Source organism: Artemia sp. Qi Xiang Cuo, chromosome 17 (genome assembly GCF_049724085.1).
Source record: "Artemia sp. Qi Xiang Cuo chromosome 17, ASM4972408v1, whole genome shotgun sequence".
NCBI lineage: Eukaryota > Metazoa > Arthropoda > Branchiopoda > Anostraca > Artemiidae > Artemia > Artemia sp. Qi Xiang Cuo.
In genome coordinates this window covers 56,764,934-56,789,275 of record NC_142810.1, presented here as the reverse complement: position 1 = coordinate 56,789,275, position 24,342 = coordinate 56,764,934, and the positions used below count along the sequence as shown (strand labels likewise).

The following is a 24,342-nucleotide window of genomic DNA, read 5'->3' as shown; positions in this document are numbered from 1 at the left end:
CATGAAAACCCTAACTGGAGACTTAAAGTTTCCACCTTGAGCAATAAGTAAAATCACTGTTTTTGCGTAGGTGGCACTGATGTGACTCATTTTTTCCCAGGACTGACTATATTTAACCAGTGGTTATAGAATATTGATAGAGGGTTTATTTGAATCAAAATCACAAGACCTAGTGTTGATTGAGAGGTTGATTGAGAGTGTTGTTGAGAGGTAACAAAACGAATTGTACCACAGCAAAGTGGCGTTTTCCACCATTGTGAACCAGAAAATATATATTTTTGCCAAAAATGCCAGGGAATATCTCCCCTTTATATTGGTAAAGTTTTAATTCTAGTGCTCTGAGTCTTTCTGCTCCTTTCAAAGGAATTTGTTTTTGCGAATGTTAGAAAGAGAAGCCAAATAATTATTTCTGTAAGCGTCCTTTGCTGCTAAATAGTCAAACTTTTTTGACTTGTAAGCAAACCTGACCTTTTTCAACAAAACAAACCAAGCTGAAATTGACTGGAAAATAAATTATTGGAGAATTGCTTTCTCTAATCGCAAGTTAGAATTCCCTTGGAAACACCAAAAATACATCAAATTTTTGAAACTAGGCATTGACATCAATTGCTCGTAGAATTAACAGCAGAATGTAATAGATCGAAGCAGTGACACGCAAGTAGGGACTATTCTCGAGAGCAGTGGCGGATCCAGAGGGGGGCGAGGGGGCGTGCGACCCATAACATAGTCTAAAGTATTTGAATTTACATAATTAACGCAAGTTTGCGTTAATTAAACTTGCTGCTAACGCAAGTTTATCGGATCAACCTATTTTACCCCCCTCCCCTCCTAAAAAAAGTTCTAGATCTGCCCCTGCTCGAGTGAGGTCTCAAACTTGGGAGGGGGTGGGGCTTGTGTAACAAAAAAGGCACTAGGTATATTTCATTGTTATATCGGAATTTGCGTGGGGTTCAAATCTATTTTTTGCGTAGGAGGGGAGTCTCAACGACAAAAAAATTATTTGTGTAGTCATTACATAATGAAAAAGAGGATTTTTATACTTTTTTCCACCTCTAAGAAGGGAGTTTGAAATTTAGGGGAAAATCCGTTTTATTGCGGGGTGGATAATTTCTTATTAATTTGAGTTGTAACTAAAAACCAAGGGGTGGCCTATCTTCGAAAATCGGGTACACAAGCTGATGCACGCTATGCGTTTGAAAATGCGTGCGCCATGCACGGCGCCATGATGCATGCCATGCATGCGCCATGCACTGTGGGATTGTAGTGGAACAAGAGACACTGCGAGATTTAAACCAGGACAGGGTGCTGACATCCCCTTGGAAAAAGAAAAAACTTGAGTATCCTCTACTCTCTGGTAGCTAATTGGTAAGCTAACCAGAGGGCGGTTGTTTGTGCCTGGCATGGCGGAACTGTGATATGCGTGGGGAAATAAGATGCACCTTGAAATGCACACAAGGGTGGAGAGTGGGCAACCCCTCGCAAAACGGAAAAGTGACATTTTAATATCTAAATTGGGTAGCCAGAGGGCGGCTGGTTGCGTACAACCCCCCCCCCCCCGCCTCCTGAAAAAAATATCATGCTTTTTTGAATGTATTGCAGAAACAGATGAATTTTTCCCTTAAGCAATTTCCAGCCTGTTTTAGATTCAAATTCGGACAAAAAGAGCTTTGTCACAAACCTTTACGGACAAAAAGCGCTGTTGTAGTAGTAGCTGCAACCTAGTAAAAGACGAGCATCGGCAAATAATAACTCAAAATTAACTATTTTGAAACCAAATAGGGTTGAAACAAAAAGTACATCATTGGAATCGCCATGGCCGAAAACCATAAACATATATATATATATATATATATATATATATATATATATATATATATATATATATATATATATATATATATATATATCAATATATATATAACACTTATAACAATATATATATATATATATATATATATATATATATATATATATATATATATATATATATATATATATATTTAAATTCGATCCACTCCAACATCCCTCCAGGATCCCTACTCTCCCCTAAAGGCCGACTAAATCTTCTATTACATGGGATAAGCTATCAATATTTGTTTAAACATTTTAGAAATTATCCGTATTGATTAAACTCCATTAAATTAGATTCCACTTAATTTATCAAAAATCTTGAAATTTTATACGTCCGGGCCAAGTGCCTAAATTTCCATAATCAGTATAATCTGTTTTTTTTTATAATTAAAAATAAAAAAAAGGAATTACCCTAACTCATCAAATTATCATTATTATAGATAGCGGGCCATTTGTGCTTTACTGAAACAAATACACCTCTTAAATAGTGCAATTTTTAATTAGTAATTTCAACGATCGCGTCGAATTAGGAGCAGCATATCTGTGTCATGCCACGCACACGAGTGGTCACAATCGCGACAATTCGCTTCCTCTAACATAGCGACCGTTTCCTTTTGTGTTCAAACAGTGCAGGCTATTATGATTTGGGTGTATATGCCTTTTTTAACAAGACAAAAGCATTTTAATCTGACTGGAAAATAGATTACTAAAGAAATGCTTACCTAACCACAAGTTAGAATTTCCTTGGGGACACAAAAATTATGTCAACTTTTCGAAACAGGAAATTATATCTGCCCTTGGGAGTGGAAAAGAAAAAAGATAGATGACTAAACTTCGTTTTCTATTATTTCAGTAGGTGAGAAAAGAGGAAATAACATACTTATGAGCAACACAATCCCAAGACATATTGAAAACCAAATAACTGTGGAGAAAACCGATTAGATAAATCGTTGGAGCTTAAATAATTTCTTAGACCACACTGCCTTTCTATTCAGAGAAACGGGTATAATATATAAAAAAAAACAGTGGATAAAAAAAAACTTCAAAAAATAAAAATCTGAATAATTCGACTCCACGTCTGAGAGCCTTTACCAACTGAAATAGGCCTTAGGCTCTCCGGAAATAAATTCTCTTTATAAAGACTATCGTAAATGGAGTAGAAATATTGGGATTTTTTTTTTTTTTTGGTTTTTTTATGCTGCTTTGTTTAAATATTATACCCGTTTTTCCTTTATATTTTCATCTGTTAAATTCAGTGAATTGAAAGGTAATGCTGTCTAAGAAATTATTTGAGCTCCAACGATATATCTAATCGGTTTTCTAGAGATAGAGACTCTCCAGAAATAAACTATGTTGATAAAGGCTCCCGGACGTGGAGTCGAAATATTCGGATTTTTATTATTTAAAGTATGCTGTTCGTTTTTTTTTCCTTTTTTTTGTCCACTGCTTTGTTTAAATATTATGATCGTTTTTCTTTCTCTATATATTTTTATTTGTTAAATTCTGCGATGGAGCTTGCTTACTGTTGGAGAGCGGACAGTAAATCTAAGCTGGGGCTACAGCCCCCCCCCCCCCCGCTGGCAAAAAATATTAGAATGTTATAGTTCTTTAATTACGATAGAAAAATAGATGTAGGATGCTACTAACTTTACACTGACTAACATATAACTACTACTAAAAACATAATAATACTACTACATATAATAATGCAGCATAATAATACCAATATAGTAAAAACATAGTGATTACAAGATGACCACATAATAGTAACTACATAACAACTACTATGAACAAAAATTCATCGCAGCATTCGAAGACCCTGAGGGCCACCTTAGGACAAACCCATTTTTAATATCGATATGTTACATATAAATTACATGGATCATCATAAAAATAATAATAATGATGCAACAACATAATAATAATAATAACGCAAAAACATAATAATGCTATAAATAATATTACAACATAATATATTCTACCAACAATAACTCATCGCAGCACATGAAGACCCTGAGGGCCACCTTAGGACAAACTCATTTTTAATATCGCTATGTTACATATAAATTACATGGATCATCATAATAATAATAATAACGCAACAACATAATAATAATAATAACGCAACAACATAATAATGCTATAAATAATATTACAACATAATATATTCTACCAACAACAACTCATCGCAGCACATGAGGACCCTGAGGGCCACCTTAGGACAAACTCATTTTTAATATCGCTATGTTACATATAAATTACATGGATCATCATAATAATAATAATAACGCAACAACATAATAATGCTATAAATAATATTACAAAATAATATATTCTACCAACAACTCATCGCAGCACATGAGGACCCTGAGGGCCACCTTAGGACAAAATCATTTTTAATATCGCTATGTTACATATAAATTACATGGATCATCATAATAATAATAATAATAACGCTACTACATAACATATTCTACCAACAACAACTCCTCGCAGCACATGAGGACCCTGAGGGCCACCTTAGGACAAAGTCATTTTTTATTATTGCTGTTACACTTAAATTACACATTACTTTTTATTGCCCAATAGGAGGATAGATTTTCTTGGCTACTTTTTGCCACATCCTGAATTAATCCTGAATTAATCCTGAATGACTTGCAACGAGTAGGGTTGATTCACACCTTTGAGCATCCAAGAGTAGTTGTATTGATCATGTGTTGCTTGAATTTAGTAAATTGCTTACATATAACTCGATGTTATATGAAATAAACATTATTATTTTTATACGCATTAGCTTTTATTGCCTATTGTAGATTAGAGGTTTCCTTAGTTTTTTTTTAACATTTGGGTTATCAGTCCTCAAGGACTTCCAACGGGTAGGTTTGAGTCACTCATGCGAGCTTCCAGGGGCAGCTGTATTCATTTCGCGAAGGTTTAAGTGTTAATGACTTGGATATAACTTACCACTATTTGGAATAAAGACTTTACTAAAGTTTGGTTATATATTAATTAAGAAAGGGAAGTCGCCTGTTCAAAAGTTTGTGCTTAATTCCCCAATTTTCTAGTTTTCCATTCGTTAGAAGCCCTTGATTCTAAGTACATTCTTATTTAGGCTATTTATTTGTTTAGTTTGTAAAACTAGGCTCTTCGTTAAGATGTGACATGGATTTCCGTCAAATGACAGGATGGCCTTCAGTACGCAAATCTCAGTAAAAAATTCAACAAATTCTATTTGAAGTTTAAAATTTGTGCGGTGATTTTTTTGAAATAATTGTTCTGATAGCCCATCCTTAAGCTGAGGCTGGACTTTCAACCCCTCCCTCACCGGCGTGACCATGTTTGGGGTCCTCCATTCAATTTCTTAGTGCTTAATACCGACCATATTCAGTGAAACTGAAAATTATTTTCTGTCTTTACACAGTTTACAACCCTTTGTACTCTTCTTTCAGTGTGGCTACTACTGTGATACAGCGCACGCCATCTGTGGAAACCCAGATATGCTTGAAGGATCATTGGCTGCGTTTTTGCCAGATAAGGAAATTACACCCCGTAAAACTTGGCGCCACCCTTGGAGAAGATCATATCACAAAAGAAGAAAAGCACAGTGGGAAGAGGGTAAACTTATTTTGTTCTTAGGTCTAGAATGTTTCCCCCTCCCTCCGTCCTCCCCCGAGAATTCGACAAATGGTGCTTTTGGAATATTCGCTGAAAAGCACCTTTTTTGGTGTTTGCATTACCAAATAAATACAAATACCCCCCCCCCCTATATTTGGAAGAGTGCGTCTTATTTTGTTATGTGACTTTAAATTTCGTTACTGTGTGACTTTATCTGAATTGTAACTATGACTTAAAATCAGTTTTAATATTTGGAAGAAATTTCTTACACCCTGGGAGGGTGTAAAGAGGGAGGATTTGAATAGGTTGGAATGGAGGAGAAGCGAGTGTAGCTGGGTTGGTCTCTGGTGCTTGCTGCTGCTGTGAGTTGTTAGTAGCAGTAGTAGTAGAAAGGCTTAAATCAAGGTTGGAAGGGTTTTGAAAGAGATTGGAGGGCAACTAAGCCCCCTCCCACGCCCCTTTATCCCAGAATTGTCCGATCAAAATTTTGAGACAGCCATTTTACTCAGCATAGTTGAAAAGCCATGCCTTTTTTTTTAATCTCAGCTGTTTGAAATCAACTGTTTTCTCCTGTCTTTCCCCTCGAGGAAGTAATACCCTACCTAAGGAAAGGTAAGGGGAGGGGCAATACAAAAGCTTAAGGGCTAGACAGACAGAGCGTTTTTCAACGTAAAAAACAGCCGCAGATTATGCAACAGGAGCGTATTTTACGCCATCTTTTGAACTAGGATTGCTTTATAGATTTGCATTTGTTTTGTGCGTTTTTTAGGCTGCGTTTTAAGTCAGAGAGATTTTTTTCAGTATGTTAGAATATTTTCAATGTAAGATTTGTGGCGTTGCTTGCTAACTCACTTAATATGCAACTGAATAGCTTGGCTAAACACGTTGTCTTCGTTATGTCTCCATGTTTTATGAATTTAAAACCTTTGCCAAAAATACACTACCTTGCCTGTGAAAAAATTCTGTGTGTTGATGCGTTGTGAAGAAAAATGATGTTGTGTTGTCATGATTGTTTAGGCCCACCAGTTTCCTGGGTAATGTAATCGGTGTGAAAAAGAGTGTAAAGAGCTGTGTTGGAGCTACTCTATAGTCGAAACCAAAGAGTAGCTTATATGAGTAACTTGTAAGATGGGTAGCTTATGAGAGTGGGAACTGGCTCTGGTGTCTACAAAAAAAAAGAAAAAAAAACTATCCAAGCCTTCTAGCGGTTGGTGCCACTTGGCATTTTTTTCAAGCTCTGCGATCATTTTTCTGTCAGGATGTGAGATCAGATACTCATTACCGAACAAATTTTACTAATTACACTAATTCAATTATTTATTCCTATAATTACACTGATACCTATAATTATTTATTCCTATAATTACACTGAAAAATGCCTTGTGTCACCAAATGCTAGATGGCGTTGATAGATTTTTTTTTTCGATACTAGCGCAAGTTCAAACCAGGGGCGGATCTGGAGCAAAATATTGGGGGAAGTGGCCCAATGTGACAAGGGTGCCAATGAGCAAAATATTTTTGGGGGGGGGATGTGACAAAGGCGCCAATAATTCGCCAAATTGACAAATTTATTCTTAAAGAGTAAAAAAAAGAAAAAATAGGGAAAGAGAGTGCCAGAAAAATCCCCAGTGGTTCCAGCTCTTATAAGTTACCCGATACTCTTTGGACACACCCACTGACAAAAAGTATATGATTTGTCCTATGTTACCATGTAAAAAAAAGGGGGTACCTTAAATCTATATGTAAGTCTATATCTATATATAATGAAGATAGTACTTGCTAGAAGCCGTAGAAACTGATGATAGACAAGTACAAGCACTAAATTGATTTTTACCACAGAATTATTTGAGCTTGGCGCCTGTATTACACTCGTTTTCTCTTTGGTCACCAGGGTTGTCACGCTAGTGATTTATCACCATTTTTAGTGTTTTTGTTTTATATTGCCTAAAGTAAAAAATCGCTAAATCAACCACAAAATCACTAAAATCTGGTCATTTTTTCTCTCACCATTGTGAACCTTGGTGGTCACACCTTTTGATAAAGAAAAAAGTGAAGGCTATGTATTAAAGGCTTTAAAAAGTGAATGATATGTATTACTTGTTGATTTATTGTTATGCGGCAGAAGCGGGGAGCTAAGAAATTGGTTTGAAAATCCCGTATCAACACTAATTTGTTTTTCAAGTGTTTTCTGTATCTTCGTCAGATTAATCATATTGATAGGAAAAATGCTATTCCAAACTGTCGTCTTATCGTATATCTAATCTTGTTTTTTGTATCTTGTTACCCAGGTGTCCTCATCTAAATCAGAAAGCATTTTGACACAATCTTTTTTCCTTGTGGACATCTTTGGTAAAGTTTCCAAGTAAATTTTTGGCAAAAAGTCGCCTCTAATATCACTTGGCAGTAGTGTTATTCAGGTGGGGAGGGGGGAGGTTAACTTGTAAAAAATTCCGAAAAATGCCGGTAAAAATATAAGAAACTATATTAAAAATATTAAGATTCTTCGATTTAAGGGAGCGTGTATTTGAGTCTCAATGGCCCCTCCCCAGTCGAGTACGTGTGTGCCTTAGTACTTTTCTAAGAACGTTTTCTATATGATTTATTTGGTTGCTTTGATATGGATATCTTATGAAAGTGAGATACTCTAGCAAAGTGGTTCCCAACTGATTCTGGGCCATGCCCCACTTAGGCATTTCTAAAATCCTGATGCCCCCCTCCTAGATACTTAAATTCTGTTATTCAAAATTTTACGTGTATCCATCAGAAGGAAGGTTAAAATGCCATTAACTTGGTAATTTTTTTTTGGTTGTCCTCTAGACATTTTTTATATTAATTAAAACTATTATCTGAATACAACACCTTTTATACAATGTATGACTTCGATGCAATGCTATCATGCATCTTTTTTGCTCTTTAAAGGTATATGAATGTGACATCTTTCACGTGAAAAATATTTTTTTTTTTAACTTAAGGCTCTCAAGTATAGTCAGCCGAAAGGTGCATGTCCTGCCCATGACCCACCAACTTACTGCCATGTCCTACCGGTGTGGCTACCGGTGTGGCACCCCAAGTTGGAGATCACGGCTCTAGCACATTGAATTGGATTGTCGACATAGACAATAGTGATTTTCAGGCGAGTTTAACTCACAGTTACATAAATAAATAGACAAGATCTCCTGTAAAATATTGAATTTTTTTTAGAGGCCAAAGCATAAATATTATACAGTGAGCAAAATTTGGTTCAGAATGGGACACCTCACAGCGCGCGGTTTGGGAAGTTTCCCGAAGTGCCACAGCAATAACTTCAACAGGTGTCCTACATTCTCATGGCAATACGCTAAAAATTTGCCATTGTGTACACGCGAAGTTATGACGAAAGGTCTACGACTGATGTATCCCAAAAATCTTTAATGGAGAGTATAGGAATTTTCCATACCGTATAATATTTGTGCTGTGTTAGAGGCCTTACAAATAAATGTTCAAATGGGGTAAATCCATTTATTTAGACAGTGAAAAAACAGGTACAAATGTCCAGATATTTGATTTACATATACAGCCTCCGTGATCAGTAAAAATACTAAAATAATAATATTAAGCCTAGCATATTTATACACAAAAAAAATCAATAACTTTTCGGGTCATTCACAAAATTATGATCTTCGGGATTATTCACTAGATTTTTTTCAGAGAGAGTTCAATGACAAAGTTCATTCAAAGTCTTGATGTAAATTTTCTTCTTTAATCTTACCCGAATGTAAAACAAATTTCCAATGAAGTGGAAATTTCCAAAAATACTTACTTGTACTTGTACTTGTTGCGGGACCAGAGACGAACGACTCACCCGGCATCTGGAAGACTACGTATGACTATCTCCCATTTGTCGCGATCTTGTGTCAGCTCTTCAGCAAACCGGATCCACCAGCTCTCCCACTTTCTGCCAAACTTTCGAAATCCGCCAGTGAGGTTGAGGTCATTTTTGGCAGTTGTCCACCAATTCTTAAATTAACCGCCAGGTCGCCTGCGCCAATTTGGTAACGGGGCGGCTAGCCGCACTTGCTTTATGATGCGGTCATTGGGTCTTCTAAGGGTATGACGAAGCCAGCGCAGTCTTCTTTGTTTGACAATCATGGCGGCGGGTTCGATGTTACAGCAGCGGTGGCGCACATCAACATTTGAAATTCTGTCGGAGTATCGAATCATCAGGATTTTTCGTAGACGGCGGTGGTCAAAAACTTCCAAATCATGGAGATGAAGCGCCTGTAGTGGCTAAGTTTCGACTTTAGAAGAGAACAGATCTAACAGCCGCCTTATCGACAGAAATTTTTTTCTTCATGCTGATCTCTCGCCGGTTCCATAAATGGCGGTGGAGTTGTGAGAAGATGGCTTGGGCTTTGTTGATTCTGTTCTGTACGTCAAGGTCACAGCCTCCACGAGGGTCTAATATTGAGCCAAGATAGGTGAAGCTGTCGACTTTTTCCAATTCTTGTCCGTAAAGCACAAGCTGATATTCCGACTGTATATTTAGGTCCATAACTATAGTTTTGGCCGTGTTGATCTTCATACCCAGTAGCTAAGAGAAATTTTCTATTTCATTTAACATTGCTTGGACAGTTGCTGGATCAGCAGCAAGAGCGTCGATGTCATCCGTGGAGTCCAGGTCAGACTCGTTAATGCCCAATCCCATAACAACACCACCAAAACTCGAGAGTGCTCTTTCTAGAATCCAGTCTATACAGTAGTTAAACAAAACAGGGGACAATATGCACCCCTGTTTTACACCACTTTCAACATTGAAGGGCTCAGTTTCTTCGCCCAACAGAGGCAAAGCCTTCCGTGTCTTCTAATTGCAAACGAAATGTTGTGTTCATAGATGTTTACTGGGTTGGCCTCATTTTCCCATATATACGACGCAGGCACGTACGCAGGAATTTGTTTCGGGGGGGGGGGGGCAAATCCTTCAAACCCATTATTCTGTGAGAGAAATCAGAAAATTATGGGAAAATGAAAAAAATCGTGAGATTTCGGGGGGGGGCCCGGGCCCGGAGGCCCCCCCTGCATACGTCCCTGATACGACGTATTTTCAACGTAACACCTTAAATTAGGTATTCTTTTCTTAGACCACACTGCCGTTCTATGACGAACAAATAAACGTTCAAATGGGGATTAATCCATTTATTTAGACAGTGAAAATAGAACGGCAGTGTGGTCTAAGAAAAGGATACATAATTTAAGGTGTTACATCGTTAGAGACCTTTTAATACCCAGGCTGGTAAACGTAGGAATTGATGTTACCCTAGTTTAGGTTGACTTGGTGTGGAGAAGGATAACAGAATGGTAACATACTGCCATTGTTGCTACAGCCAATATGGCTGCACCATATTGTACCTTGCGGCACATATTTTCAATGAAAATAACAAAATAAAGAAGTATTTCTCAATACCTAGGGGAGGAGCCCCCACCCCCATTGTGTCAAAGTGCATATCTCGCACCTCACTGAGAATCATTTAATTATCAATTGATTTTTGGTAATTACCTTATGAGCATATCTGAACAGAGGGGGCGGGGACAAGCTTTAAATTGTTTATCTTTTTATTACTTTTTTCATCAGATTCCTAGCTTCAAGAATCAAATTGTTTTTCTGGCTTTTCATATTGTCTCCGGGGAATGTAGGGATTGAGAATTTCATGGAATTACTTAATCTCTGTGGCGTGTCTTCCCCTTTTTTTCAGCTTCATTGTTGTTTTTACCTGGTTAGGATAATTAAAAATGCTTGTAGCGTCTTAGGAATTCACTCCAAAGAAATGAAAGAAAACAAGTTAATGTCTTTTATGCGTATATATTTCATAAGAAAAGTAAAACAGTGTATGTACACAAGATTTTTTTTTTTTTTTAAATTACCCTTTTAGTAGTTACCTTATCATGATTATCCTTTTATGTTTGTTTAGATAATCTGTTGAATCTCCCATAGGATCGTTTCGTTTATCTATTGTTTTAATATTTTCAAGGAATCGAAAATTTTTACCTTTGAAAATAGTTGAGTTTTAGTTTTATTAGTTAATTACTTAAGTTTTAGTTCAGTTCAATTTATTAAAAAAAATACTCATAGTTGGTAAAAGGCTTTCTATACAACCGAATGTTAGTGTCACAATAAGCCGAAGAAGAAGAAGAAACGGTTCATGTTAATAGTTCGCTCAAAGCGGCACTTCAAACTTCCAACTACGGAAATATTTTTCCGTAATTGATGATGAAATAGTTTTCTAACTGAAACCGTTAAAACAGTAATGAAATAGTAAATAAAACAGTAATAAAATTACAATTCCAGAGACCCAAGACTCTGAACCCACCGCATGTGTACTTACCTGAGGTATAATGTGTTTTTCATTTTTTGTCCCAAGTTTTTTATCCCCTAATGAGTATATCTAATAACAAATTAAAAAAAAAACACACAAAACTACCTCCTGTAGTTTTTGAAAATATATTTTTTTGCCCCCTCCCCCTTACATTTTCGTGAATTGATCCTTTTCGTCGGAAGATCTTTGGGGGTAAATAATAATAATATTAATCTATAACAAAAAACCAACAAAGAGAAAAATCTCTAAAAAAAAACAAACAAACTATACTGGGGACAGTGTATATAAAAGGAAAAAAAAAGAAAAAAAAAAACGCGTATTTTTCGCATTTATAAAAAAATGGATTATTCAGCACGAAAGACAAAAAAAAAAAAAAAAAAACACGAAAAAACAAAAAACCAATAAAACCACCACAAAAAAAAAAACACAACAAAAATGTACAATCGGCGCAAACTAATCCACGTAGGGAAAAGATGCTAATATAGAGTTACTTCAGTGAGGACACCAGAGTAACTGAGGAAAAATAAAAAAACTGTAAATAACTTTAATTATTCATTTGCGAAATGAATAATTAAAGTAATTTACAGTTTTTTTATTTTTCCTCAGTTACTCTGGTGTCCTCACTGAAGTAACTCTATATTAGCATCTTTTCCCTACGTGGCTTCGTTTGCGCCGATTGTACATTTTTGTTGTTTTTTTTTTTTTGGTGGTGGTTTTATTGGTTTTTAGTTTTATCTTGTTTTTTTTTTTTTTTTTTTGTCTTTAGTTCTGAAGACGCCATGTTTGTATAAAGGCGAAATATCCGCGTTGTTTTGTTTCTGTTGTTTTCCTTTTCTCTCCACTGGCCACAGTCTCGTTTGTTTGTTTTTTTTTAGAGATTTTTCTCTTTGTTGGTTTTTTGTCATGGCTGGCCGGTTCGGCTTAAGATCTTTCATTTATCTATAACTCGTGTATAACTCTGTGCGATCGCACACGTCAAAATCCACGGAGTAATAACGAAGGAAGAAGCGGAAGAGGAGATGAAGCAAAAATAAAATCTACAAAAAAAAGAAAAAAAAATCAACCGAAGACTGGGTCAAGTTCGTTGAAACTAGCAATATGCTGGAATTACCAGAATTTATGGAGACATGAGTCAGATTTCGAAAGAATCCGAATGAAGCCTCAACGGGTATTTTGTTTTCTATCTCTCTCTTTTTTGAAAGTGCATGACTGTAAGATGTAAACTCAAAAGCGAAATTGTTTATTATTCTATAATAAAAAACAAATTTTGCAAGTCAGGCCTGATAAGAGAAAATTGAACATCATTTGGGAATGAAAAAATTGCTGCGAATGCATTCTGATTTCACAAAAGAATTGCTTTTCTAGATTTGCACTCCGGAAGTGAATCTTGAGTCCTGTAAAAGACATACATCAACTTGCAAGTCTCATAGATATGGGTCATTTCCGGTGAAGGGGTCAACCAACTTATTTTTATTTTAGATGATTTAAAAAAATATGTCAATGCTCTCATCGAGGGGGGGTTGATTTCGGGCCATGGCCTTATTCTTATTAAATGACGAAATCTGAAGAAAAGGGCGGTTCAAATTTGAAAATAGGACTAAATTTCATCGTGGTGCAGCCTAAGCTATTACTTTTAGATCAATTTTACAGGTGTGTTTGAGGACGGATGTCGCTGGTTATTTGGTTTGAACGGGTGTCAGCGGCGTAACTGTAAGCTCACCCAGAATCGACCCAGCTCTAAATGGGTACCTAGAAAAATCTGGGGAAGGTAAACAGGAAAGGTATGCGAAAGTACAGGATGGCTGCCCCCCCCCCATTGCACTTCCTGCACTTCCATGATATGGATATCAGTATCGCTGGTAGGGATTGTAAAATCCAATACTGTATTCTTTATTTTTTTTTTACTTTTACTAATATGTCAACACTTACAACACTGTCAACACGGGGTAGGATTGATGGAGGGCTTTGGCCTTGCTCTGAGTAAACGGCAGAATATCTGAAGAAAACGGCTATTCTAATTTCAAATTAGGACTAAACGAGGTCCTGGTGCAACCTAAGCATTTTACCCCCCCTACCCCCTATGTTTGTTCATTGCCAGGATTGTATTCCTGGTTTCAGGATGACCGTTGTAAGCCTACTAGCAAAGATGGATTGTGATTAAAATTTGATTTTGGATTAAATTCAAGAAAGTCAGTTTAAATGTATAATATAAAAAGATAAAAATAAAACAAGAAAGGCCTAAATTGACCCTACATATATTTTAGCCATTTTTTCACCCTTTTCTATTATTCTCGTAAAATTTCGTATATATTTGCATTTTTGAAGAATTCGGTACTTGTATGATATACCCCCACAGCTCAAGTTGTTCATGCATTGATGCACTGTAAACCGGTTTCTTTGGCTAGTTTCTTTCAACTTAGCGTGAGAAAAGACAAAGAGAAGTGACAGAATAGATGGAAAATATATAATTTGGGCTGTATGTTTGCACATTAGGGGGGAGGGGTAAATTATTTGGACAGCGTGAAGTCAGAAAGCAATTCTTAATTCATAAAATCAGAATAAATGTAGCTAACACATTTTGCATGCCGACCCGATGTACTTTACCCCCCCCCCCCCTTATGTGCCAATAAATAGCCCAAATTTAGTTTCTAAAGTATTTTATTTTTATCATACTTAGGTATATTTGTACTTGCGTACTATCTGTAACATACGCGCCATATTATATAGGGAATATGTTTAAGAGACTAGTCAAACGGGTTTCTTTCAATAAAGTATTGCATTGGAAACCGTGGTTTGTCATTGCGTTTACAATATTTAAACTGTTGTTTTTTTGGGGTTTAGGAGGAAAAAAGGTACATAGGCTGTGTTAGGTTAGGTCATGTATTTAATATATGCTATGCTTTACCCCTTCCCCCTCTAATGTGCAAATATATAGCCGAAATTTGTTTCTAAACTATTATATTTTCATCCTATGTTGTTTTATTTTTTTAGCATTAACCAAACTTCACTTTTCGCGTGTGTTACAGATAGTACATAAGTACTGGTATATTTTATTAGGACTGACCTAAATTCACTTCTTGGGCGGTAGGGGGTATATCCTACAAGTACCAGGAATTATTTTTAAAAAGCTAAATTTGACAAGTTTTTTTTTTTTTAATAAAAATATATATATAATAATAATGCCTTGTTTGCCTCTCATTACAGGCAATCTAACGGTCTTATGTCAATTTTAAATTCTTGGTCAACATGCCTGAGACTCTGGGCAGGCATGCCTTTCCAAAAAACTAACAAACAAGTAGTCCAATAAGAGAGTCATGCATACTCCCGCCATTTACCCGTGTCCCAGCCATTTAAATATTTGCCTCTCAATTACTTGGACTATCTGTCTTGGCTTTTCTCTGTCTACAATTAGCCATATCTTGATGCCACCTATGCAACCTACTGCAAAATACTTGATAACTTCAATTCAAATTCAATCCAATATATAAATGGCATCTTTTTCTATAATTTGCTCCTAAGCTATTGGGGCACTGTAAACATCATAGAGAGCTGTTTAATGCCTCATTTTAAAGTAAATTGCCAGATCTAGTGCTGTTTATAATAAAAAAATATTTTAAAATAGAATCAATTTTTTACGAAAAACTGCATTTTTCATGTACAAGATTGATAAATGACGTCATAATCATAGTTTTTTGCCAGATCGTCTCTTACTATTCAAATAAAGAATCCGGGTTGCAGTGGTAGCTAGCAACCTAGTAAGAGATTATTTGAAAAAAAACTACGTTTTCTAAAGAGTTAAAGAGGCTGAGTCACAAGTTCGAACCTTAAAACGTACAGGAATTAGGCTCTTTAACTGACTCAGCCTCTTTAACTCTTTAGAAAACGTAGTTTTTTTCTTCGAGCATTCGGTTGTACGACATGTTATCAAAGCAGTGGAGAATTACCTGTAACCTGAAGGCCGACTGTGATATTCTTCTGGAGACGCCTGTTGAGCCGAAGGATTTAATAAATTAGATTTAAAAAAGAAACTGAGTTTCTTTTTTAAACTTTAAATTCAATATATAAAAAATTTTCTCTGATGGGGAGTCGAACCCGGATCTTCCGCCTGACAGTCAGAAACAGTGACCATTGAACCACAGAGACACTTACGGAAAGATTATTTTAGTCTCCAGTATCTATTTTTGACGTAAGCAAATCCCCATAAAACTTGATATTTGGTTTTTGGAAAATACGGAAGGAAGGATCGGATTGAGCTGAAATTTTGAGGATAATTTTCCAGGCCCCAGGAAAGCTTATCCTCTAAATTTCAGCCCGATCGGACAACGTTAAAGGGGGGCTGTGGTGGGGAAAATTAACATGGGCTCTTATAGGAAAAAGAGGTTTTTCGTAAATGTAAATTCGGGGGATAATTTTTTCGGTCTGAAAATATCAAAAGGCCCTAACAGGTCGAATTCCGCTTCGAATGAGTCCTCATTCACCCGGATCCGTTGCCAACTGTGGCCTGTAGGCGTGGCTGATAAAAAAAAGAGAAATGAACATTGTGTGGCTATATTTGTTTTTTGGAAAACAGGGAAAGAGTGATTGGATTGAGCTGAAATTTCGAGGATAAGTTCCCGTGCCCTAGAAAGCTTAACCTCTAAATTTCAGCCCAATCGGACAACGTTAAAGGGGGCTGTGGTCGGAGGGTTGAAACTTCCGGCCCACTTTTACCCATGAAGATAAAGTCGGAGGGGGGTGAAATTTTGCAAGTTTCTTAGTTGGAGCTTGGGCTACAAAATGTGATCATCGCTGTCTCTCTGCGACCGCTAGGACCGGAAATCGCTTAACATTGTGGTGGGTCGCCTCTATATAGAGGCACAAGTGTGACTAGATCTATATAGTTCAATCTGGGTTTTAGCTTGCAGCCTAGTAAGAGACGCAGCTTGCAACCTAGTAAGAGACGATCACATCCAATACTAAGAAACACAATAGCCCATAACTCCTAAAAATAGAGCCTGATCGAAATACAAAGTATACTATTGGAATGACCGTGTCCGAAACCCCTATGTGGGAAAATGATAGCTCCTTTGCTTGAATAACAAAGAAACTCCATTGGCTTGAAAAACAAGGAAAATTCCTTGAACTACGATAATTTGCATCAACGGCATCTTTTTGTTGTTGTTTTTTCACAGCTAGCGGGGCACTGGAGCATCATAGAGAGCAGTTTAATGGCTCATTTTGGAGGAAATTGGTGTATTTAAAAACCTTTGTAATTAACAAAATTAATTTTCGAAATAGAATCGATTTTTTTTTACCAAAAAAAATGTATTTTCATGTACAAGATTGATGAAAGACGTAATAATCTTAGATTGTATTCATATATGGCGTAAAAGTAATCGCAATATTATGATGTTGTGCTATACTTCCATAAAAAATTTATTTTATTTATGTATCTAAAGTTATTATGTAAACTGCAAATATATTTAGGGTGTCTGAGCAATTATTTCATTTTTTTGTTCAAACTAGAAAAACCCATAAAATTTATAAATTAATTTTGTTTTTTGTTAGGTTCTAACTACTCGACACGTGATTTAATGTGAGTATGGGTTGCAACAGTTGCTTGTAACCCAGTAAGAGACGATCACGTCCCAAACTAAGAAATAGAATAACCCATAACCTCTATAACTAGAATCAAATAAAAAGTACACTATCAGAACCGTCTTGTCCAATACCTCTATATTGGAAACTTGCAGTCTCTTGCTTTGAATAATAAAGAAAATGTAGGCTTGAAAACAAAGAAAATTTGCTTGAACAATGATATTCGCACATATGGCATTTTTTTTTCTTTTTCTCCTCAGCTAGCAGGGCACTGGAACAAGATAAAGAGCTGTTTAATGGCTCATTTTAAAGGGAATTGCTACATCTAGTGCCTTTTGTAATTAAAAATAAATATTTGTTAAAATAGGATCAAACTTCACAAAAGTAACAATCCGGGTTGAAGCGGTAGCTAGCAACCTAGTAAGAGACGATGACGTCCAATGTTAAGAAATATAAAAACCCATAAATTCTAAAAAAAAGATTCGGATCAAACAATACATAAAGGATCGATCATCGGAAATAGCTGAAAACCTAGTAAAGGACAATCCACTGCACATGGTAACTAAAAGTTAAGATAGGTCCTGTTTGTAGTCCGGATTGCAGTGGTAACTAGCAAACAAAGAATTGTTAATAATTAATCATAAATAGGGATTATGTAAGTTATGATAAAGAACGAATACAAAGTTATTAATCACATTGAGAAGGTTACCGTTTACAATATGTTGAAAAGATACAAAGAGATGGATTTTTCTCGTTGACGCAATAAGTGAATGCAATTTTTATACACATTTGTCTTTCGACAAGAAATTTTTTTTTATTTTTGTTCTCAGTCCAGGATCGCTAAAGTTATTATATAAACTGCAAAAATATTTATGGTGTCAGATTATATAGTATCAAGAAGCTTTTCTTCTTTGAAATAGTAAGAGACGAACCTCAAACAATCAAGTAGCTAACTAAGTCCAACGTTATGACCAAAAACCATACACTTTGAAGGATCATCCAGCCATTGTTAGTTCCCATACGGCAAATAAAAATAAGACATTGCCGACTGATAAAGGGAATTTATTTCCAAGAAAACTGCATTCGACTTTTCACCGGTGTGTTGTCCAGTCGGGTCGGTTTCAAGGATACGATCAAAAAATTAAACTAATTTTAAAATCTTATGGTATCTTTCTAGTTTGAATTCAAAGATTCAAATTATTGCTCGGATCCCATAAATGTTTTTACAGTTTACATAATAATTTTAGTGACTCAGACTTGAGAACAATAGTAAAATAAAAATTTCTTGTCGAAAGATAAACGTGTATAAACATTGTATTTACTTATTACGTCATATATGGTTATACGAGAAAAATCAGTCCCTTTGTATCTTTTCAACAGTCCCCTTTTCAATGTGACTATATGTAACTTATTTTTCCTAAGTCTCCGATGGTTCAATGGTAAGCATACTAGTGGTAAGCAGTGATAACATTGGTAACATTGTAATGGTAACAATGGTAAGCAGTAGTAACAATGGTAAGCATACGGGCATTCATCAAGATTGGCAATAAAAATGCAGTTTTTAGTGGAATGTAAATAAGAAGTTTTTGATTTCATTAAATTTGTTTTTTTTATTAAAAAAGGCACTAAAACTTTTAATTTTCGTTCGAATGAGTGATATTCTAGGACCACTGGGTCGATACGATCACCCCTGCAAAAAAAAAAAAAATCAACACCCCGCTGTGATCTTTATTCTGGCAAAAAATACAAAATTTCACATTTTTTGAGATAGGAGCTTGAAACCTCTACAGTTAGGTGCTCTGATACGCTGAATCTTATGGTGTCATTTTCATTAAGATTCTGTGACTTTTAAGGGGTGTTTCCCCTTTTTTTGAAAATAAGGCAAAATATTCTCAGGCTCGTAGCTTTTGATGGGTAGGACTAAAATCATCATAAAAATCCGATTCTTTTGAGGTATCTATTGGTATCAAAATTCCGTTTTTTAGAGTTTCGGTTACTATTGAGATGAGTCGCTCTTACTATACAGTTCGTTATAATAACGCAAACGATTGTAAAATAAGGTTATTGAAAGCCTGTGTGTTACAGGGGATAGTTTGTTGGATATCTACTTTGAAGGTTGCAGGTTATATTCTTGCTGAAGGTTACTTTTACACATCTGTAAATTTAAAGTCTAAACAAAACTTTTGTTAAAACCTACTGCAAGAGATCCTTATGACTGACAAAATTGATGATGAACCAAAATGAACTATTATCTAGTATACTACCAAGAGATGTACAGTTGCAGTTTTAAGCCTATTTCATTAAACACGGAATTCTCGACTGCTCCTATTATTATTTTTTGGTACTTGTCTATTATATGAAACACACTCGAGAAGTGAAGTTTGTTGAATGCTAATGAAATAAAACAAAATTATAATGAAAAAATAATAGTTTGAAACAAATTTCGGCTATATATTTGCACATTAGTGGGGGGGGGGTGTAAAGCGCCGCATATATTAAATATGTAGCCTAAACAAACCTGTTTAACCTAATGAAAAAAAATATGATGAAAATGGAATACTTTATTAGCAAAATTGTGGAAACTACTACTTGGAAATATGCTCCCAGAACGCAGAAATGTCCTCAAGAATCACGTTAAAATGAACGCGGCCTTCTGCCTTTACTGCCACCAGCCAAATGTACTCTACTAAGTATGAATATAAATGATGGTGGGATGTACTTCGGTTCCGTTGTTCCTCCACTTTGCGGAACCCCACATTCCCTCTACTTTTTGGGTAGAGATGCCAATTTTTGAGTTGACAAAAGTGTTTTTATAGCTCACTTTCTAACGAATGAAGTCTGCCTGTTCCAGTTCAGTTTTTTTGTAGCCAATCCAACAATCTGAAATAATTCTTGAACATTCATAGTTAGACGGTATGTTCTGTCATTAGTCAAAGCAAATTAACCGGTGTTCCGAAGAACCACGTTAATAATAAACTAAAATGAACTAGGTAAGAATCGCGTTAATAATGAACTTTTCTTTGTCTTTGAGACGGTCAGCCGACGCTGAAGCTCCCAATTTAATAATTCACAAATGACCTTGGCAATTTTACTAATACAGTATTCTATTTTCGTCATATTTTATTGTTACCAAACTTCACTTCTCGAGTGTGTTTTATATAATAGACAAGTACCGATTTTATTTTCACTGTCCTTGGTATGTTTTGGATTTCTTTTTTTGCAATACGGTTATTTCATTAAATTTAGCTCTATCTACCTGTCAAAAACGAATGAAAATGACAAATGGAGCAAGATTTGCTTAAATTGATTTCACCGTTTTCTGATGCACGGAAGGCGACAAAATTCCTTACTGTTATTTTTAAATACTGAGAATAGTTTTCTTTCCCTCAATCCGGGCTTTCTCCCATATCTACGACTTATAGAACGTCATTTATCGTCAACAGAAACGGTCTTTTTTCATATATATCTTCAATTGAAACATTGCGTGATCCCTAACTTTGCTTCATTTTAAAATAAGATAATTATTTTGTCTTAATTACTAAATCTTGAAGATTTTATTTAAAGGGCCTTTGTCGGAATTTGGAGGACTTTTTAGTAATTAAGACCTTATTGAAGATTATTTTCAAATTATGTGAATTTGTTTTTGTGTTCGAGTGAGTGCTTGGCATTTATGCTTAATTTGTCCTTAACGGTAAACTAGGAAAATCAAACTGTAGTTTTTGATAGTAGCAGGCGAATTTAAAAAAATTGCAAATTTGGTAATCCATAGACCATTAATGTTTTGATTTTTACGGACAAAAATCATTATCCATCTTAACTAATTAGTTTGGTTTATTCATTTTTGCGGTTCATCTTGGCATTGCGGTCGGATATTCACTCCTAAATTAAAAGATGCGTATGAATAATTGGTACTGTTCTATTAGCCGGGCAACACGCGAGATGTGAAGTTCGGTTAATGCTAATGAAATAAAACAAAATTATGATGAAAATATAATAGGCTAGTTTAGAAATAAATTTCGGCTATATATTTGCACTTTTGGGGGGGGGGGGTAAAGCATAGCATATATTAAATACGTAACCTATCCAAGATACCTTTTTTTGCCCCTTCAACCCCAAAAATACTGAAGTTTAAATATTGTAAACGGATTGAGAAACCACAGTTTGCAATGCTCTGCATAAGAATTCTTCGTTGAAAAAACCTGCTTGACTAGTTTCTTTTATTATGTTCGCTATACAATATTTCAGCGTGTTGGTCAGCTAATAGAACAGTACCGAATTATTAGACCCCTTTAAAAAGGATGTATTCATGATTTTCGTTGTGGGGGGGGGGGGGGTAAAAACTTTTGAAATGCATAACAAATGTATTTATGTCTGTTTTTGTTACTTTTTTACCACTCAGACAGGAAGTTCGTTGACGGGGCTGAAACCCGGTAACCCCCGTCCCCTGGATCCACTTCAGTCCTGTGTTTTATGGATTATCAAGAACCATTTTATTGTGTAGATAGAAAAGCTCTAGTAAAGGAAAGGGTACTTATTAAGAATCCGGTATACACGCGAGAAGTGAAGTTTCGTTAATGCTAATGAAGTAAAACAAAATAGGATGAAAATATAATAGTTTATGAACAAATTTGGGCTATATATTTTCACATTAGGGGATGGGAGGGGGGGGGGGGTAAAGCATAGCATATATTAAATACGTAACCTAACAACTTAGGTACCTTTTTTTGCCTCTTAAACCCCAAAAAACTAAAGTTTAAATATCTTTCACAGAGTGAGCAATCCCTCACTAGGCAGCGGAAACCTGTTTTTCATTAGTTTCTTTGAGATTTCGATGCGGTCTTTCTCGCATGTTTTACCGGATTCTTATTAAGTACCAAAGGAAGTGGTTATTGATATGAACGAGAACATTGCTGCTGCTGTTAAGGCAAAGAGCGAGGTTAGGTAGCTATTCCGAAACTTGTTGTTTGTCTATCTTTTAAGAAAAAGAAGCCTCTAATAAGCACAAGACAATAGAACAAATAAGCACATAGCACAATAGCACAAGGCCAATAAGCACAAGGCAACGATGGTTGATTCATATCTGCTAACAGAGAGGAGAGAGTAACACTTCAGCTTCAAGATTGATGCGAAATACTGGGGCTAAAACGTGTCTTTAACCTCCCCCCCCCCCACGCCCCGCCAAAAAAACTTTAATATCTTTAATGGTCCTGCCACATCATTCCTATATTAACTTGCAATATAGTGATACATTCATGTACAATATCATACATATATCATGTCTTATTGTCTTTCAAGCAGAGGGACGGAGGACTTACCTTACTTACCGCCAACCTCTTGTGTCATTCTGACGATATAGATCTGGTTGAACATTCGCCCTTCCTTGAAAAGTATCAACCCCATCTGCAGGGTGTAAATGAGAATAATTTTCACTAAATAATTAAATTTCTAGCAGCTATATCTTCCCACTAAAAATCCATCTTGGTTTTCGGGTTTGAATAGACTGAAGGGGTTGTCCAGGGGGTTTAAATGTTTTATTTTGGTATCCTGGATACTTTAGCAACAAAATCTATTCTTTTTTTTAAATAGAAGGATAAAGAAACAATGTAGGGGGGGGGGAGTAGACTAAGAAGGCTAATAGGCTAATCTTAGAACTTAGCAATTTTCAGGAACTAATAGACCTGAGATTAGTTTGGGAAGCAACAAATATTTTTTATTTGATACCATTGCTACTTTAAGAGTACCATTGTTACTAGTACCATTGTTACTAGTGGAGAGGCTACTAGTGCTTCCACTCAGGACCGTATCCAGGCAGAGGGGGTACCTGGCTTGAACCTCTCCCCCCCCCCGTTTTTTTTCAACTTGTACAGAAGAATTTCCAATTTTATACTCGCTAACAGAGAGGGGAGAGGAAAACAACAGCTCAAAGATTGATGTACAGGACTCCCTAAGAAAGGAAACTTCAACCGTTTTTCTAAAATTTGTAAAGGGGTCTTATGGGGTTCTACCTAGGTGTTATGTGCATTGGGTGCTACCTAGTCTAACTCCACGTGCTGGCTACACCTGGCTTAAACATTACGTATTTTTATGTCTGAAATTTACGTTTATAAAAGATTAGAGTCTCAATATCCATGGCATCTCATGCTGTTTTAAATTTCTTGAAATTTGCCCATTTTATTTTTAAATCAATATATTGGGCAATTTTACTTGACCCCTCCCTTTTATGTATATATATATATATATATATATATATATATATATATATATATATATATATATATATATATATATATATATATATATATATATATATATATATATATATATATATATATATATATATATATATATATATTGAAGTAATGCCTACGCCTTTTATTCCATCACATTTCTTCTTCAAATAAAAAAAAAAAAAATGTTCAATTCTGCCTGAAATCAAGAAGAATATAAATGCAAAACACAATGAAGATATTATCTGGCTTTTCTTGTCCCATGATTTTTTAGTTTTTCTATAAAAACATGTCTCAAAGAAGTACAACAGATAAAGCAGCAGCGAAAGTTAAACGAAAAATCAGGACTTTCTTGTTCCCTGAGCCAATAGAAACAAAATTAAATTTATAAATAATATACAAGAAGAAACCAAACACGGAAAACCTTACACTCTTACGAACGTTTGAATCATAAATAGAATCGAACAGAACTCTAATGAGTATGTTTATGGACGGGGGGGGGGGGCTAACTTCAACTTCAAAAAGTTACTTGTGAATTATTCAGAATACACTCAAGAATTGTTATATACAGATCTGTAAAAACAAGTTTCATTCCAGTGTCTTACTTGGGTAACAGAATGAATTGGAGTTATACAATCTGGGCTTTATATTTGCACATTAGGAGGGTTGGAAGTAAAATATTTGGACAGCGTGAAGTTAGAAAATAATTCTTGCTTCATAAT

The 24,342-nt window shown here is 35.6% G+C and overlaps 1 protein-coding gene across 1 annotated transcript in view; it reads left to right on the top strand.

The window, feature by feature from the left end:
- Positions 1-24,342, top strand: part of LOC148942395 (extracellular serine/threonine protein CG31145) — a 243,110-nt gene that overhangs the window by 175,491 nt on the left and 43,277 nt on the right. The window contains exon 7 of the mRNA XM_089103653.1: positions 5,301-5,466. Within this exon, the coding sequence (XP_088959779.1) occupies positions 5,301-5,466 (166 nt within the window). The remainder of the gene's footprint in view (positions 1-5,300; positions 5,467-24,342) is intronic.